The sequence below is a fragment of the Tachypleus tridentatus genome, chromosome 13, assembly GCF_004210375.1.
Source record: "Tachypleus tridentatus isolate NWPU-2018 chromosome 13, ASM421037v1, whole genome shotgun sequence".
In the NCBI taxonomy this organism is placed as follows: domain Eukaryota; kingdom Metazoa; phylum Arthropoda; class Merostomata; order Xiphosura; family Limulidae; genus Tachypleus; species Tachypleus tridentatus.
Genome location: NC_134837.1, coordinates 141,662,045 through 141,684,148, shown reverse-complemented (window position 1 = coordinate 141,684,148; position 22,104 = coordinate 141,662,045). Strand labels below are relative to the sequence as shown.

General features: G+C 24.9%; 1 protein-coding gene across 1 annotated transcript in view; it reads left to right on the top strand.

Moving 5' to 3' along the window:
* LOC143236323 (adenylate cyclase type 7-like) overlaps window positions 1–22,104 on the top strand; it is a 51,358-nt gene that overhangs the window by 22,672 nt on the left and 6,582 nt on the right. The window contains exons 2-3 of the mRNA XM_076474600.1: window positions 13,808–13,948; window positions 20,244–20,402. Of these exons, the coding sequence (XP_076330715.1) occupies window positions 13,808–13,948; window positions 20,244–20,402 (300 nt within the window). The remainder of the gene's footprint in view (window positions 1–13,807; window positions 13,949–20,243; window positions 20,403–22,104) is intronic.

The following is a 22,104-nucleotide window of genomic DNA, read 5'->3' as shown; positions in this document are numbered from 1 at the left end:
GTCACAAAATATTTGTTTAATGACAACAGTAAAATTAATATTATATAATATTTTTACTAGTGATTTGTGTTATACAATATTTTTAATCATAGCACTCTAGTGTTATAGAATATTTTTGATGATAACATACTTGTGTTACGAAATATTTTTTAAGAATAACAATTAGTAATGTATTATATAATATTTTAATGATAACAGTTAGATTTATATATTTTAATGATAACAGGCTAATATTACAGAATATTTTAATGATAACAAATTTATATTATATAATATCTTAATGGTAACAAACTTGTGTTATAGAATATTATTAATTATAACAGAGTTCTGTTATAGAATAATTTTAATGATAACGGAGGAGTGTTACAAAATATTTATTAAATGACTTCAGTTAGATTTATATTATGTTATATTTTAACTTATGACATGTGTTTTAAAATATTTTTAATGATATCAGAAATCCGTCACAAAATATTTGTTAAATGACTTCAGTTAGATTTATATTATGTTATATTTAAACTTATGACTTGTGTTATAAAATATTTATAAAGATAAGAGACTTGTGATATATAATATTTTTATTGATAACAGTTAGATTTATATTATATAATTTTTAATGATAACAGACTTGTGATTTAGAATATTTTTATTGTAAACATTTAGATTTATATTATATAATTTTTAATGATAACAGACTTGTGTTATATTATATTTTAATGATAACAGACTTTTGATATAGAATATTTTAATGATAAGAGTCTTGTGTTATATTATATTTTTAACGATAGCAGACTAGTGTTATAGAATATTGTTAATGATAGCAGACTAGAGTTGTATAGTATTTTTAATAACAGATATACAAGATACTATATTTTAATGATAGCACACTTGTGTTACAGAATATATGTTTAATGATAACAGTTAGATTTATATTATATAATATCTTAATGTTAACAGACTTGTGTTATACAGTATTTTTAATCATAACAGTTAGATTTATATAATATTTTAATGATAACAGTTAGATTTATATATTTTAATGATCACAGACTAATGTTATAGAATACTTTGAATGATAACAATTAGATATACATTATATAATATTTTAATGATAACATACTTCTGTTATAGAATATTTTAATGATAACAGACTAGTGTTGTACAATATTTTAATAACAGATATACATCATACTATATTTTAATGATAACATACTTCTGTTATAGAATATTTTAATGATAACAGACTAGTGTTGTATAATATTTTAATAACAGATATACATCATACTATATTTTAAAGATAACAGACTTGTGTTACAGAATATTTTAATGATAACAGTTAGATTTATTCTATATAATATTTTAATGATAGCAGACCTTTGTTAGACATATTTTTAATGATAACAATTAGACATATATTATATAATATTTTAATGATAACAGTTAGATTTATATAATATTTTAATGGTAACAGTTAGATTTATATATTTTAATGATGACAGACTAATGTTATTGAATACTTTTAATGATAACAATTAGATATATATCATATAATTTTTTAATGATAACAGTTTGATTTATATAATATTTTAATGATAACAGTTAGATTTATATATTTTAATGATAACAGACTAATGTTATAGAATATTTTTAATGATAACAGTTTGATTTATATAATATTTTAATGATAACAGTTTGATTTATATAATATTTTAATGATAACAGTTTGATTTATATAATATTTTAATGATAACAATTAGATTTATATATTTTAATGATAACAGACTAATGTTATAGAATATTTGTAATGATAAGAGTTAGACTTATATTATATAATATTTTAATGACAACAGACTTGTGTTATAGAATATTTTTAATGATAATAGACTTGTGTTACAAAATGTTTTAAGTATAACAATTAGATATGTATTATATAATATTTTAATGAAAACAGTTAGATTTTTATAAGATTTTAATGATAACAGAGTAATGTTATAGAATATTTTTAATTATGACAGATTTATATTATAATATTTTAATGATAACATACTTGTGTTATAGAATATTTTAATGGCAACAGTTAGATTTATACTATATAATATTTCTACTGATAACAGACGTGTCACAAAATATTTGTTACATGACAACAGTAAAATTAATATTATATAATATTTTACTTGTGACTTCTATTACAAAATATTTTAATGATAGCAAACTTGTGTTACATAATATTTTTAATGATAACACACTTGTGTTATAAAATATTTTAATGATGACAGTGCTGTGGTACAAAATTTTTTTAATGGTAACAACTTGTGTTATATAATATTTTAATGATAACAGACTAATGTTATAGAATATTTGTAATGATAAGAGTTAGACTTATATTATATAATATTTTAATGACAACAGACTTGTGTTATAGAATATTTTTAATGATAACAGACTTGTGTTACAAAATATTTTAAGTATAACAATTAGATATGTATTATATAATATTTTAATGATAACAGTTAGATTTTTATAAGATTTTAATGATAACAGAGTAATGTTATAGAATATTTTTAATTATGACAGATTTATATTATAATATTTTAATGATAACATACTTGTGTTATAGAATATTTTAATGGCAACAGTTAGTTTAATACTATATAATATTTCTACTGATAACAGACGTGTCACAAAATATTTGTTACATGACAACAGTAAAATTAATATTATATAATATTTTTACTTGTGACTTCTATTACAAAATATTTTAATGATAGCAAACTTGTGTTACATAATATTTTTAATGATAACACACTTGTGTTATAAAATATTTTAATGATAACAGTGCTGTGGTACAAAATTTTTTTAATGGTAACAACTTGTGTTATATAATATTTTAGTGATAACAGACAAGTGTTATAGAATATCTTTATTGCTAACAGTTATCATTAAAATATTATATAATATAAATATAACAGTTAGATTTATATAATATTTAATGATAACAGTTAGATTTATATATTTTAATGAAAACGGACTAATGTTACAGAATATTTTTAATGATAACAGACTTGTGTTATAGAATATTTTTAATGATAACAGACTTGTGATTTAGAATATTTTTATTGTAAACATTTAGATTTATATTATATAATTTTTAATGTTAAGAGACTTGTGTTATTTTATATTTTAATGATAACAGACTTTTGATATAGAATATTTTAATGATAAGTGACTTGTGTTATATTATATTTTTAATGAGAGCAGACTAGTGTTATAGAATATTTTTAATGATAACAGACTTGTGTTACAAAATATTTTTAACGACAACAATTAGTTATATATTATATAATATTTTAATGATAAGAGACTAATGTTATAGAATATCTTTAATGATAACAGTTAGATTTATATAATATTTTAATGATAACAGTTAGATTTATACAATATTTTAATGATAAGAGTTAGATTTATATATTTTAATGATGACAGACTAATGTTATAGAATATTTTTAATGATAACAATTAGATATATATTATATAATATTTTAATGATAACAGTTAGATTTATATAATATTTTAATGATAACAGTTAGATTTATATATTTTAATGATAACAGACTAATGTCATAGAATATTTTTAATGATAACAGTTAGATTTATATTATATAATATTGCTACTGATAGCAGACATGTGTCACAAAATATTTGTTTAACGACAACAGTAAAATTAATATTATATAGTATTTTTACTAGTGACTTGTGTTATACAATATTTTTAATGATAGCACTCTAGTGTTATAGAATATTTTTAATGATAACATACTTGTGTTACAAAATATTTTTTAAGAATAAGAATTAGCAATGTATTATATAGTATTTTAATGATAACAGTTAGATTTATATATTTTAATGATAACAGAGTAATGTTACAGAATATTTTTAATGATAACAAATTTATATTATATAATATCTTAATGGTAACAAACTTGTGTAATAGAATATTTTTAATTATAACAGACTTCTGTTATAGAATAATTTTAATGATAACAGAGCTGTGTTACAAAATATTTATTAAATGACTTCAGTTAGATTTATATTATGTTATATTTTAACTTATGACATGTGTTATAAAATATTTTTAATGATATCAGAAATCCGTCACAAAATATTTGTTAAATGACTTCAGTTAGATTTATATTATGTTATATTTTAACTTATGACTTGTGTTATAAAATATTTATAAAGATAAGAGAGTTGTTTTATAGAATATCTTTATTGATAACAGTTAGATTTATATTATATAATTTTTAATGATAACAGACTTGTGATTTAGAATATTTTTATTGTAAAGATTTAGATTTATATTATATAATTTTTAATGATAACAGACTTGTGTTATATTATATTTTAATGATAACAGACTTTTGATATAGAATATTTTAATGATAACAGACTTGTGTTATATTATATTTTTAACGATAGCAGACTAGTGTTATAGAATATTGTTAATAATAGCAGACTAGTCTTGTATAGTATTTTTAATAACAGATATACAAGATACTATATTTTAATGATAGCACACTTGTGTTACAAAATATATGTTTAATGATAACAGTTAGATTTATATTATATAATATCTTAATGTTAACAGACTTGTGTTATACAGTATTTTTAATCATAACAATGAGATATATATTATATAATATTTTAATGAGAACAGTTAGATTTATATAATATTTAATGATAACAGTTAGATTTATATATTTTAATGAGGACAGACTAATGTTATAGAATATTTTAATGATAACAGTTAGATTTATATATTTTAATGATGACAGACTAATGTTATAGATTACTTTGAATGATAGCAATTAGATAAACATTATATAATTTTTTAATGATAACAGTTTGATTTATATAATATTTTAATGATAACAGTTAGATTTATATATTTTAATGATAACAGAATAATGTTATAGAATATTTTTAATGATAACAATTAGATATATATTATATAATATTTTAATGATGACAGTTTGATTTATATAATATTTAATGATAACAGTTAGATTTATATATTTTAATGATAACAGACTAATGTTATAGAATATTTTTAATGATAACAGTTAGATTTATATTATATAATATTGCTACTGATAGCAGACATGTGTCACAAAATATTTGTTTAACGACAACAGTAAAATTAATATTATATAGTATTTTTACTAGTGACTTGTGTTATACAATATTTTTAATGATAGCACTCTAGTGTTATAGAATATTTTTAATGATAACATACTTGTGTTACAAAATATTTTTTAAGAATAAGAATTAGCAATGTATTATATAGTATTTTAATGATAACAGTTAGATTTATATATTTTAATGATAACAGAGTAATGTTACAGAATATTTTTAATGATAACAAATTTATATTATATAATATCTTAATGGTAACAAACTTGTGTAATAGAATATTCTTAATTATAACAGACTTCTGTTATAGAATAATTTTAATGATAACAGAGCTGTGTTACAAAATATTTATTAAATGACTTCAGTTAGATTTATATTATGTTATATTTTAACTTATGACATGTGTTATAAAATATTTTTAATGATATCAGAAATCCGTCACAAAATATTTGTTAAATGACTTCAGTTAGATTTATATTATGTTATATTTAAACTTATGACTTGTGTTATAAAATATTTATAAAGATAAGAGAGTTGTTTTATAGAATATCTTTATTGATAACAGTTAGATTTATATTATATAATTTTTAATGATAACAGACTTGTGATTTAGAATATTTTTATTGTAAACATTTAGATTTATATTATATAATTTTTAATGATAACAGACTTGTGTTATATTATATTTTAATGATAACAGACTTTTGATATAGAATATTTTAATGATAACAGACTTGTGTTATATTATATTTTTAACGATAGCAGACTAGTGTTATAGAATATTGTTAATAATAGCAGACTAGTCTTGTATAGTATTTTTAATAACAGATATACAAGATACTATATTTTAATGATAGCACACTTGTGTTACAAAATATATGTTTAATGATAACAGTTAGATTTATATTATATAATATCTTAATGTTAACAGACTTGTGTTATACAGTATTTTTAATCATAACAATGAGATATATATTATATAATATTTTAATGAGAACAGTTAGATTTATATAATATTTTAATGATAACAGTTAGATTTATATATTTTAATGAGGACAGACTAATGTTATAGAATATTTTAATGATAACAGTTAGATTTATATATTTTAATGATGACAGACTAATGTTATAGAATACTTTGAATGATAGCAATTAGATAAACATTATATAATTTTTTAATGATAACAGTTTGATTTATATAATATTTTAATGATAACAGTTAGATTTATATATTTTAATGATAACAGAATAATGTTATAGAATATTTTTAATGATAACAATTAGATATATATTATATAATATTTTAATGATGACAGTTTGATTTATATAAAATTTAATGATAACAGTTAGATTTATATTATGTAATATCTTAATGTTAACAGACTAGTGTTATACAGTATTTTTAATGATAACAATTAGATATATATTATATAATATTTTAATGATAAGAGACTAATGTTATAGAATATCTTTAATGATAACAGTTAGATTTATATAATATAATATTTTAATGACAACAGACTTGTGTTATAGAATATTTTTAATGATAACAGACTTGTGCTACAAAATATTTTAAGAATAACAATTAGATATGTATTATATAATATTTTAATGATAACAGTTAATTTTTATAAGATTTTAATGATAACAGAGTAATGTTATAGAATATTTTTAAATATGACAGATTTATATTATATAATATTTTAATGATAACATACTTCTGTTATAGAATATTTTAATGATAATAGACTAGTGTTGTATAATATTTAATAACAGATATACATCATACTATATTTTAATGATAACAGTTAGATTTATTCTATATAATATTTAAATGATAGCAGACCTATGTTAGACATATTTTTAATGATACGAATTAGATATATATTATATAATATTTTAATGATAAGAGACTAATGTTATATAATATCTTTAATGATAACAGTTAGATTTATATAATATTTTAATGATAACAGACTAGTGTTGTATAATATTTTTAATAACAGATATACATCATACTATATTTTAATGATAACAGACTTGTGTTACAGAATATTTTAATGATAACAGTTAGATTTATATTATATAATATTTTAATGATAACAGATTTGTGTGATAGAATAATTTTAATGATATCAGTTAGATTTATGTAATATTTTAATGATAACATTTGCATTTTGTATAATATTTTAATGATAACAGTTATATTTATATAATGTTTTTCATTATAACAGTTATATTTATATTATATAATATTGTTACTGATAACAGACCTGTGTCACAAAATATTTGTTGAACGACAAAAGTAAAATTAATATTATATAATATTTTTACTTGTGACTTGTGTTATACAATATATTTAATGATAGCACTCTAGTGTTTTAGAATATTTTTAATGATAACAGACTTGTGTTACAAAATATTTTAAGAATAACAATTAGATATGTATTATATAATATTTTAATGATAACATTTAGATTTTTATAAGATTTTAATGACAACAGAGTAATGTTATAGAATATTTTTAATTATGACAGATTTATATTATATAATATTTTAATGATAACATACTTGTGTTATAGAATATTTTAATGGCAACAGTTGGATTTATACTATATAATATTTCTATTGATAACAGACCTGTGTCACAAAATATTTGTTACACGACAACAGTAAAATTAATATTATATAATATTTTTACTTGTGACTTCTGTTAAAAATATTTTAATGATAGCAAACTTGTGTTAAATAATATTTGTAATCATAACACACTTGTGTTATAGAATATTTTTAATGATAACAGAGCTGTGGTAAAAAAATTTTTAATGGTAACAGACTTGTGTTATATAATATTTTAGTGATAACAGACTAGTGTTGTAGAATATTTTTAATGATTACAATTAGATATATATTATTTAATATTTTAATGATAACAGTTAGATTTATATAATATTTAACGATAACAGTTATATTTATATATTTTAATGATAACAGACTAATGTTACAGAATATTTTTAACGATAACAGTTAGATTTATATTATATAGTATCTTAATGATAACAAACTTGTGTTATAGAATATTCTTAATTATAACAGACTTGTGTTATAGAATAATTTTAATGATACCAGAGCTGTGTTACAAAATATTTTAATGATAACAGACTTGTGTTATAGAATATTTTTAATGAGAGCAGATAGATTTATATAATATTTTAATGATAAGAGTTAGATTTTATATAATATTTTAATGATGACAGTTAGATTATATAATATTTTAATGATGGCAGACCTATGTTAGAAAATATTTTTAATGATAGCACACTTGTGTTACAGAATATGTTTAATGATTACAGTTAGATTTATATTATATAATATTTTAATGGTAACAGACTTGTGTTATATAATATTTTAGTGATAATAGACTTGTGATATAGAATATCTTTATTATAAATATTTAGATTTATATTATATAATTTTTAATGATAACAGACTTGTGTTATATTATATTTTAATGATAACAATTAGATATATATTATATAATATTTTAATGATAAGAGACTGATGTTATAGAATATCTTTAATGATAACAGTTAGATTTATATAAAATTTTAATGATAACAGACTAATGTTATAGAATATTTTTAATTATGACAGATTTATATTATATAATATTTTAATGATAACATACTTGTGTTATAGAATATTTTAAGGATAACAGTTAGATTTATACTATATAATATTTCTACTGATAACAGACCTGTGTCACAAAATATTTGTTACACGACAACAGTAAAATTAATATTATATAATATTTTTACTTGTGACTTCTGTTACAAAATATTTTAATGATAGCAAACTTGTGTTACATAATATTTTTAATTATAACACACTTGTGTTATAGAATATTTTTAATGGTAACAGAGCTGTGGTACAAAATTTTTTTAATTGTGACAGACTTGTGTTCCAGTATATTTTTAATAATAACAGTTAGATTTATATTATATAATATCTTAATGGTAACAAACTTGTGTTATAGAATATTCTTAATTATAACAGACTTTTGTTATAGAATATTTTAATAATAGCAGCCTTGTGTTACAGAATATTTTTAATGATAACAGTTAGATTTATATAATATTTTAATGATAACAGACTAGTGTTATAGAATATTTTAGTGATAACAGTTAGATTTATATTATTTAATATTTTAATGGTAACAGACTTGTGTTATATAATATTTTAGTCATAACAGACTTGTGTTATAGAATATATTTAATGAAAACAGATAGATTTATATTATATAATATTCTAATGACAGCAGACTAGTGTTGCAGAATATTTTTAATGATTACAATTAGATTATATTATATAATACTTTAATGATAAAAGTTAGATTTATATAATATTTAATGATAACAGTTAGATTTATATATTTTAATGATAACAGTTAGATTTATATAATATTTTAATGATAACAGTTAGATTTTATATAATATTTTAATGTTAACAGTTAGATTATATAATATTTTAATGGTAACAGTTAGATTTATATAATATTTTAATGATAACAGACTAGTGTTATAGAATATTTTAGTGATAACAGTTAGATTTATATTATATTATATTTTAATGGTAACAGACTTGTGTTATATAATATTTTAGTGATAACAGACTTGTGTTATAGAATATATTTAATGAAAACAGTTAGATTTATATTATATAATATTTTAATGATAGCAGACTAGTGTTGTAGAATATTTTAATGATTACAATTAGATATATATTATATAATACTTTAATGATAAAAGTTAGATTTATATAATATTTAATGTTAACAGTTAGATTTATATATTTTAATGATAACAGTTAGATTTATATATTTTAATGATAACAGACTAATGTTACAGACTATTTTTAATGATAACAGATTTATGTTATATAATATCTTAGTGGTAACAAACTTGTGTTATAGAATATTTTTAATGATAACAGTTAGATTTATGTTATATAATATCTTAATGGTAACAAACTTGTGTTATAGAATATTTTTAATTATGACAGACTTGTGTTATAGAATATTTTTAATGATAACAGAGCTGTGTTATATTATATTTTTATTGATAGCAGCCTTGTGTTATAGAATATTTTTAATGATAACCGACTTGTGTTACAAAATATATTTAATGATAATAATTAGATATATATTATACAATATTTTAATGGTAACAGTTTGATTTATATAACATTTTAATGATTACAGACTTGTGTTACAAAATATGTTTAAAGATAACAGATATATATTTTATAATATTTTTAATGATAACAGACTAATGGTATAGCACATTTTTAAGTGTAACAGTTAGTTTTATATTATATAATATTGCTACTGGTAACCGACCTGTATCACAAAATATTTGTTCAACGACAAAAGTAAAATTAATATTATATAATATTTTTACTTGTGACTTGTGTTATACAATATTTTTAATGATAGCACTCTAGTGTTTTAGAATATTTTTAATGATAACAGACTTGTGTTACAAAATATTTTAAGAATAACAATTAGATATGTATTATATAATATTTTAATGATAACAGTTAGATTTTTATAAGATTTTAATGATAACAGAGTAATGTTATAGAATATTTTTAATTATGACAGATTTATATTATATAATATTTTAATGATAACATACTTGTGTTATAGAATATTTTAATGGAAACAGTTAGATTTATACTATATAATATTTCTACTGATAACAGACCTGTGTCACAAAATATTTGTTACACGATAACAGTAAAATTAATATTATATACTATTTTTACTTGTGACTTCTTTTACAAAATATTTTAATGATAGCAAACTTGTGTTATATAATATTTTTAATGATAACACACTTGTGCTATAGAATATTTTTAATGATAATAGAGCTGTGATACAAAATTTTTTTAATGGTAACAGACTTGTGTTATATAATATTTTAGTGATAACAGACTGGTTTTATAGAATATCTTTAATGATAACAATTATATTTATATTATATAATATTTTAATGATAGCAGACTAGTGTTGTAGAATATTTTTAATGATTACAATTAGATATATATTATATAATATTTTAACGATAACAGTTATATTTATATATTTTAATGATAACAGACTAATGTTATAGAATATTTTTAATGATAACAGTTAGATTTATATTATATAGTATCTTAATGATAACAAACTTGTGTTATAGAATATTCTTAATTATAACAGACTTGTGTTATTGAATAATTTTAATGATACCAGAGCTGTGTTACAAAATATTTTAATGATAACAGACTTGTGTTATAGAATATTTTTAATGAGAACAGATAGATTTATATAATATTTTAATGATAAGAGTTAGATTTTATATAATATTTTAATGATGACAGTTAGATTATATAATATTTTAATGATGGCAGATTTATGTTAGAAAATATTTTTAATAATAGCACACTTGTGTTACAGAATATGTTTAATGATTACAGTTAGATTTATATTATATAATATTTTAATGGTAACAGACTTGTGTTATATAATATTTTAGTGATAACAGACTTGTGATATAGAATATTTTAATGATAACAGACTTTTGATATAGAATATTTTAATGATAAGAGACTTGTGTTATATTATATTTTTCATGATAGCAGACTTGTGTTATAGAATATTGTTAATGATAGCAGACTAGTGTTGTGTAATATTTTTAATAACAGATATACATCATACTATATTTTAATGATAGCACACTTGTGTTACAGAATATGTTTAATTATAACAGTTAGATTTATATTATATAATATCTTAATGTTAACAGACTAATGTTATACAGTATTTTTAATGATAACAATTAGATATATATTATATAATATTTTAATGATAAGAGACTGATGTTATGGAATATCTTTAATGATAACAGTTAGATTTATATAAAATTTTAATGATAACAGACTAATGTTATAGAATATTTTTAATTATGACAGATTTATATTATATAATATTTTAATGATAACATACTTGTGTTATAGAATATTTTAATGATAACAGTTAGATTTATACTATATAATATTTCTACTGATAACAGACCTGTGTCACAAAATATTTGTTACACGACAACAGTAAAATTAATATTATATAATATTTTTACTTGTGACTTCTGTTACAAAATATTTTAATGATAGCAAACTTGTGTTACATAATATTCTTAATTATAACAGACTTTTGTTATAGAATACTTTAATGATAGCAGCCTTGTGTTACAGAATATTTTTAATGATAACAGTTAGATTTATATAATATTTTAATGATAACAGACTAGTGTTATAGAATATTTTAGTGATAACAGTTAGATTTATATATTTTAATGATAACAGTTAGATTTATATAATATTTTAATTATAACAGTTAGATTTTATATAATATTTTAATGTTAACAGTTAGATTATATAATATTTTAATGGTAACAGTTAGATTTATATAATATTTTAATGATAACAGACTAGTGTTATAGAATATTTTAGTGATAACAGTTAGATTTATATTATATAATATTTTAATGATAACATACTTGTGTTATAGAATATTTTAATGGCAACAGTTATATTTATACTATATAATATTTCTACTGATAACAGACCTGTGTCACAAAATATTTGTTACACGACAACAGTGAAATTAATATTATATAATATTTTTACTTGTGACTTCTGTTACAAAATATTTTTAATGATAGCAGCCTTGTGTTACAGAATATTTTTATTGATAACAGTTAGATTTATATAATATTTTAATGATAACAGACTAGTGTTATAGAATATTTTAGTGATAACAGTTAGATTTATATTATTTAATATTTTAATGGTAACAGACTTGTGTTATATAATATTTTAGTGATAACAGACTTGTGTTATAGAATATATTTAATGAAAACAGATAGATTTATATTATATAATATTTTAATGATAGCAGACTAGTGTTGCAGAATATTTTTAATGATTACAATTAGATATATATTATATAATACTTTAATGATAAAAGTTAGATTTATATAATATTTAATGATAACAGTTAGATTTATATAATATTTAATGATGACAGTTAGATTTATATAATATTTAATGATAACAGTTAGATTTTACATAATATTTTAATGTTAACAGTTAGATTTATATATTTTAATGATAACAGTTAGATTTATATATTTTAATGATAACAGACTAATGTTACAGACTATTTTTAATGATAACAGCTAGATTTATGTTATATAATATCTTAATGGTAACAAACTTGTGTTATAGAATATTTTTAATTATGACAGACTTGTGTTATAGAATATTTTTAATGATAACCGACTTGTGTTACAAAATATATTTAATGATAACAATTAGAAATATATTATACAATATTTTAATGGTAACAGTTTGATTTATATAACATTTTAATGATAACAGACTTGTGTTACAAAATATGTTTAAAGATAACAGATATATATTTTATAATATTTTTAATGATAACAGACTAATGGTATAGCACATTTTTAAGTGTAACAGTTAGATTTATGTTATATAATGTTTTTAATTATAACAGATTTCTGTTTCAGGAAAACCAATGCATGAGAATCAAAATTCTTGGAGATTGTTACTATTGCGTATCGGGATTACCAGTTTCTAGGCCTAACCATGCTTACAACTGTGTGCGAATGGGTCTTCAGATGATAGAGGCTATCAGGTAATATTCAAAGGAAATAAAATTATTTTATGTTAAATCTGACATTAATCATTATAAATTAAGAATACTGAAGGTAGTAATTAGATGTAGTGGAATCATTCGTACTAACCACTAGAAAGTAAAGTAGTAATAACGGAAATGACAGCAGAGTTTCATGTTAAAACTATATCTTTACTGACACCGTGTAAGAACCATTGTGTCATAATCTAAGTACATAATATAGAACACTGTATGATAATAGCTTTACTGTTTGTCGTTAGAACAAATCAAGTTAACTTTAGTCCTGTTTATATTGTGATATCGAGAAAATCAAACAAACTTTAATGTAGTTTATGTTAACATTAAACAAACTTTAACAAAATTTGTGTTGTGGTCATTACAAATAAACAGACTTTAGCCTAGTTTGTGTTGTGGTGTGGTCAATACAAATTAAACAGACTTTAGCCTAGTTTGTGTTGTGGTCAATACAAATTAAACAAAATTTTGCCTCGTTTGTGTTATGGTCAATACAAATTAAACAGACTTTAGCCTAGTTTGTGTTGTGGTCGATACAAATGAAACAGACGTTAGCCTACTTTGTGTTGTGGTCAATACAAATTAAACAGACTTTAGCCTAGTTTGTGTTGTGGTCACTACAAATTGAACAGACTTTAGCCTAGTTTGTGTTGTGGTCGATACAAATTAAACAGAATTTTGCCTAGTTTGTGTTGTGGTCGATACAAATTAAACAGACTTTAGCCTAGTTTGTGTTGTGGTCACTACAAATTAAACAGACTTTAGTCTAGTTTGTGTTGTGGACACTACAAATTAAACAGACTTTAGCCTAGTTTGTGTTGTGGTCACTACAAATTAAACAGACTTTAGCCTAGTTTGTGTTGTTGTCACTACAAATAAACAGACTTTAGCCTAGTTTGTGTTGTTGTCACTACAAATAAACAGACTTTAGCCTAGTTTGTGTTGTGGTCAATGTAAATTAAACAGACTTTAGCCTAGTTTGTGTTGTGGTCACTACAAATTAAACAGACTTTAGCCTAGTTTGTGTTGTGGTCACTACAAATTGAACAGACTTTAGCCTAGTTTGTGTTGTGGTCACTACAAATTAAACAGACTTTAGCCTAGTTTGTGTTGTGGTCAATACAAATTAAACAGACTTTTTCCTAGTTTGTGTTGTGGTCAATACAAATTGAACAGACTTTAGCCTAGTTTGTGTTGTGGTCGATACAAATTAAACAGACTTTAGCCTAGTTTGTGTTGTGGTCACTACAAATTAAACAGACTTTAGCCTAGTTTGTGTTGTGGTCAATACAAATTAAACAGAATTTTGCCTAGTTTGTGTTGTGGTCAATACAAATTGAACAGACTTTAGCCTAGTTTGTGTTGTGGTCGATACAAATTAAACAGAATTTTGCCTAGTTTGTGTTGTGGTCGATACAAATTAAACAGACTTTAGCCTAGTTTGTGTTGTGGTCACTACAAATTAAACAGACTTTAGCCTAGTTTGTGTTGTGGTCAATACAAGTTAAACAGAATTTTGCCTAGTTTGTGTTGTGGTCACTACAAATTAAACAGACTTTAGCCTAGTTTGTGTTGTGTTCACTACAAATTAAACAGACTTTAGCCTAGTTTGTGTTGTGGTCAATACAAATTAAACAGACTTTTTCCTAGTTTGTGTTGTGGTCACTACAAATTGAACAGACTTTAGCCTAGTTTGTGTTGTGGTCAATACAAATAAACAGACTTTAGTTTAGTTTGTGTTGTGGTCAATACAAATTGAACAGACTTTAGCCTAGTTTGTGTTGTGGTCGATACAAATTAAACAGACTTTAGCCTAGTTTGTGTTGTGGTCACTACAAATTAAACAGACTTTAGCCTAGTTTGTGTTGTGGTCAATACAAATTAAACAGAATTTTGCCTAGTTTGTGTTGTGGTCGATACAAATTAAACAGACTTTAGCCTAGTTTGTGTTGTGGTCGATACAAATTAAACAGACTTTAGCCTAGTTTGTGTTGTGGTCACTACAAATTAAACAGACTTTAGCCTAGTTTGTTTTGTGGTCACTACAAATTAAACAGACTTTAGCCTAGTTTGTGTTGTGGTCAATACAAATAAACAGACTTTAGCCTAGTTTGTGTTGTGGTCGATACAAATTAAACAGAATTTTGCCTAGTTTATGTTGTGGTCGATACAAATTAAACAGACTTTAGCCTAGTTTGTGTTGTGGTCACTACAAATTAAACAGACTTTAGCCTAGTTTGTGTTGTGGTCACTACAAATTAAACAGACTTTAGCCTAGTTTGTGTTGTGGTCAATACAAATTAAACAGACTTTAGCCTAGTTTGTGTTGTGGTCACAACAAATTAAACAGACTTTAGCCTAGTTTGTGTTGTGTTCACTACAAATTAAACAGACTTTAGCCTAGTTTGTGTTGTGGTCAATGCAAATTAAGCAGACTTTTTCCTAGTTTGTATTGTGGTCAATACAAATTGAACAGACTTTAGCCTAGTTTGTGTTGTGGTCGATACAAATTAAACAGACTTTAGCCTAGTTTGTGTTGTGGTCACTACAAATTAAACAGACTTTAGCCTAGTTTGTGTTGTGGTCAATACAAATTAAACAGAATTTTGCCTAGTTTGTGTTGTGGTCACTACAAATTAAACAGACTTTAGCCTAGTTTGTATTGTGGTCAATACAAATTAAACAGAATTTTGCCTAGTTTGTGTTGTGGTCGATACAAATTAAACAGACTTTAGCCTAGTTTGTGTTGTGGTCGATACAAATTAAACAGACTTTAGCCTAGTTTGTGTTGTGGTCACTACAAATTAAACAGACTTTAGCCTAGTTTGTTTTGTGGTCACTACAAATTAAACAGACTTTAGCCTAGTTTGTGTTGTGGTCAATACAAATTAAACAGAATTTTGCCTAGTTTGTGTTGTGGTCAATACAAATTGAACAGACTTTAGCCTAGTTTGTGTTGTGGTCGATACAAATTAAACAGAATTTTGCCTAGTTTGTGTTGTGGTCGATACAAATTAAACAGACTTTAGCCTAGTTTGTGTTGTGGTCACTACAAATTAAACAGACTTTAGCCTAGTTTGTGTTGTGGTCAATACAAGTTAAACAGAATTTTGCCTAGTTTGTGTTGTGGTCACTACAAATTAAACAGACTTTAGCCTAGTTTGTGTTGTGTTCACTACAAATTAAACAGACTTTAGCCTAGTTTGTGTTGTGGTCAATACAAATTAAACAGACTTTTTCCTAGTTTGTGTTGTGGTCACTACAAATTGAACAGACTTTAGCCTAGTTTGTGTTGTGGTCAATACAAATAAACAGACTTTAGTTTAGTTTGTGTTGTGGTCAATACAAATTGAACAGACTTTAGCCTAGTTTGTGTTGTGGTCGATACAAATTAAACAGACTTTAGCCTAGTTTGTGTTGTGGTCACTACAAATTAAACAGACTTTAGCCTAGTTTGTGTTGTGGTCAATACAAATTAAACAGAATTTTGCCTAGTTTGTGTTGTGGTCGATACAAATTAAACAGACTTTAGCCTAGTTTGTGTTGTGGTCGATACAAATTAAACAGACTTTAGCCTAGTTTGTGTTGTGGTCACTACAAATTAAACAGACTTTAGCCTAGTTTGTTTTGTGGTCACTACAAATTAAACAGACTTTAGCCTAGTTTGTGTTGTGGTCAATACAAATTAAACAGAATTTTGCCTAGTTTGTGTTGTGGTCAATACAAATTGAACAGACTTTAGCCTAGTTTGTGTTGTGGTTGATACAAATTAAACAGAATTTTGCCTAGTTTGTGTTGTGGTCGATACAAATTAAACAGACTTTAGCCTAGTTTGTGTTGTGGTCACTACAAATTAAACAGACTTTAGCCTAGTTTGTGTTGTGGTCAATACAAGTTAAACAGAATTTTGCCTAGTTTGTGTTGTGGTCACTACAAATTAAACAGACTTTAGCCTAGTTTGTGTTGTGTTCACTACAAATTAAACAGACTTTAGCCTAGTTTGTGTTGTGGTCAATACAAATTAAACAGACTTTAGCCTAGTTTGTGTTGTGGTCACTACAAATTAAACAGACTTTAGCCTAGTTTGTGTTGTGGTCGATACAAATTAAACAGACTTTAGCCTAGTTTGTGTTGTGGTCACTACAAATTAAACAGACTTTAGCCTAGTTTGTGTTGTGGTCAATACAAATTAAACAGAATTTTGCCTAGTTTGTGTTGTGGTCGATACAAATTAAACAGACTTTAGCCTAGTTTGTGTTGTGGTCGATACAAATTAAACAGACTTTAGCCTAGTTTGTGTTGTGGTCACTACAAATTAAACAGACTTTAGCCTAGTTTGTTTTGTGGTCACTACAAATTAAACAGACTTTAACCTAGTTTGTGTTGTGGTCAATACAAATAAACAGACTTTAGCCTAGTTTGTGTTGTGGTCGATACAAATTAAACAGAATTTTGCCTAGTTTATGTTGTGGTCGATACAAATTAAACAGACTTTAGCCTAGTTTGTGTTGTGGTCACTACAAATTAAACAGACTTTAGCCTAGTTTGTGTTGTGGTCACTACAAATTAAACAGACTTTAGCCTAGTTTGTGTTGTGGTCAATACAAATTAAACAGACTTTAGCCTAGTTTGTGTTGTGGTCACAACAAATTAAACAGACTTTAGCCTAGTTTGTGTTGTGTTCACTACAAATTAAACAGACTTTAGCCTAGTTTGTGTTGTGGTCAATGCAAATTAAGCAGACTTTTTCCTAGTTTGTATTGTGGTCAATACAAATTGAACAGACTTTAGCCTAGTTTGTGTTGTGGTCGATACAAATTAAAAAGACTTTAGCCTAGTTTGTGTTGTGGTCACTACAAATTAAACAGACTTTAGCCTAGTTTGTGTTGTGGTCAATACAAATTAAACAGAATTTTGCCTAGTTTGTGTTGTGGTCAATACAAATTGAACAGACTTTAGCCTAGTTTGTGTTGTGGTCGATACAAATTAAACAGACTTTAGCCTAGTTTGTGTTGTGTTCACTACAAATTAAACAGACTTTAGCCTAGTTTATGTTGTGGTCACTAGAAATTAAACAGACTTTAGCCTAGTTTGTGTTGTGGTCAATACAAATAAACAGACTTTAGTTTAGTTTGTGTTGTGGTCAATACAAATTGAACAGACTTTAGCCTAGTTTGTATTGTGGTCGATACAAATTAAACAGACTTTAGCCTAGTTTGTGTTGTGGTCACTACAAATTGAACAGACTTTAGCCTAGTTTGTGTTGTGGTCGATACAAATTAAACAGACTTTAGCCTAGTTTGTGTTGTGGTCACTACAAATTAAACAGACTTTAGCCTAGTTTGTGTTGTGGTCACTACAAATTAAACAGATTTTAGCCTAGTTTGTGTTGTGGTCAATACAAATAAACAGACTTCAGCCTAGTTTGTGTTGTGGTCAATACAAATTAAACAGAATTTTGCCTAGTTTGTGTTGTGGTCACTACAAATTAAACAGAATTTTGCCTAGTTTGTGTTGTGGTCACTACAAATTAAACAGACTTTAGCCTAGTTTGTGTTGTGGTCACTACAAATTAAACAGACTTTAGCCTAGTTTGTGTTGTGGTCAATACAAATTAAACAGACTTTTTCCTAGTTTGTGTTGTGGTCAATACAAATTGAACAGACTTTAGCCTAGTTTGTGTTGTGGTCGATACAAATTAAACAGACTTTAGCCTAGTTTGTGTTGTGGTCACTACAAATTAAACAGACTTTAGCCTAGTTTGTGTTGTGGTCAATACAAATTAAACAGAATTTTGCCTAGTTTGTGTTGTGGTCAATACAAATTGAACAGACTTTAGCCTAGTTTGTGTTGTGGTCGATACAAATTAAACAGACTTTAGCCTAGTTTGTGTTGTGGTCACTAGAAATTAAACAGACTTTAGCCTAGTTTGTGTTGTGGTCACTACAAATTAAACAGACTTTAGCCTAGTTTGTGTTGTGGTCAATACAAATAAACAGACTTTAGTTTAGTTTGTGTTGTGGTCAATACAAATTAAACAGAATTTTGCCTAGTTTGTGTTGTGGTCGATACAAATTAAACAGACTTTAGCCTAGTTTCTGTTGTGGTCACTACAAATCAAGTTGACGTTAACCTACTTTGAAGTCTAAATGCTTCTAGGCCTAATAAATTATTGATCATGCAAGCAAAAAAAATCCCATAGCGTGCGAATCAAAATTACCTCTTAACGAGAGGTTCACACCTGGTGTGGTTTGGAGAATACTGAAATTAATTTTTACAGAGTTGTACGTGAGGCAACAGAAGTAAACGTCGACATGCGTATTGGAATTCATACTGGTAACGTTTTGTGTGGTGTACTGGGCCTGCGTAAATGGCAATATGACGTATGGTCCGATGATGTCACACTAGCCAATCACATGGAATCTTCAGGAGTTCCAGGGTAAGAAACCATTTAATTGATGGCTATAAAGTTTAAAACTTTCTAGTTACGTATTTTGTTTTCGTTACCCCCCTATCCCAAACAAACTTTATTGAGACATTGTTTCTCAGGACTGCTTGTATAGGTATTAACACTTTCACCAAAATAAAGAGGAGAACAACCGTTCGACCTTTTTAGGTCATCTTCAGGTCAAACTGAAGTAAAGCCATCCTAAGATACATGTTTACTTCAAGTGGGCGTCTCGTCATCACGAATTTATTGGGGCTTTCGTAAGGAAACATGTTGTGAACAAAGTATGTTTTATTAATAAATGTTGTGAACAAAGTATGTTTTATTAATAAACGTTGTGAACAAAGTATGTGTTTTATTAATAAATGTTGTGAACAAAGTATGTGTTTTATTAATAAATGCTTCAACAAATAAAACATTTTTTCCAAGTTTTCCACTTAGTGAGCAAAACACCCTCCTAGTGACAACCTGACCTGACATCTAACTACAACCTATCCTCTCAGCGACAACCTTACCTCACCTCTTACCTACAACACATTCTTCTAGTGATAACCTAATTTCACCCTATCTACAACTTATCCTTCTAGGGATAACTTAACCTGATCCTACCTACAATCTCGCTTATCGGTGAAGAACTAACCAAACCAGTTTCTTAGGGCTGATCTAGGCTGGCCTCACTACTAAATAAATTTGTTATCTTGACAATAGATTTCTAAAGTCGATTTGTTTAGAAAATTGCTAACAAAAACGACACGTTAGTTTTCCTGCACAGTTGTAGGATCACAATGGCTTCCTTGTATACCTTTAGGATCACAGTGGCTTCCTCGCATACCTTTAGAATCACAGTGGCTTCCTTGCATACCTTTAGGATCACAGTGGCTTCCTCGTATACCTTTAGGGTCATAGTGGCTTCCTCGCATACCTTTAGGATCACAGTGGCTTCCTCACATACCTTTAGGATCACAGTGGCTTCCTCGTATACCTTTAGGATCACAGTGGCTTCCTCGTATACCTTTAGGATCATAGTGGCTTCCTCGTATACCTTTAGGGACACAATGGCTTCATCGTATACTATTAGGGACACAGTGGCTTCCTCGTATGCCTTTAGGGACACAGTGGCTTCCTGGTATGCCTTCAGGGACACAGGGGCTTTTTTTTTCTGCATTTATATGGAGACAGTGGTTTTCTGATACACTTGTTGGGACACAGTATCTTTCTTCTACACTTATAGGGAGACAGTGGTTTTCTGATACACTTGTTGGGACACAGTATCTTTCTTCTACACTTATAGGGAGACAGTGGTTTTCTGATACACTTGTTGGAACACAGTAGCTTTCTTCTTCACTTATAGGGAGACAGTGGTTTTTTGACACACTTGTTGGAACACAGTAGCTTTCTTCTACACTTATAGGGAGACAGTGGTTTTCTGATACACTTGTTGGAACACAGTAGCTTTCTTCTACACTTATAGGGAGACAATGGTTTTCTGATACACTTGTTGGAACACAGTAGCTTTCTTCTACACTTATAGGGAGACAGTGGTTTTCTGATACACTTGTTGGAACACAGTAGCTTTCTTCTACACTTATAGGGAGACAGTGGTTTCTGATACACTTGTTGGAACACAGTAGCTTTCTTCTACACTTATAGGGAGACAGTGGTTTTCTGATACACTTGTTGGAACACAGTAGCT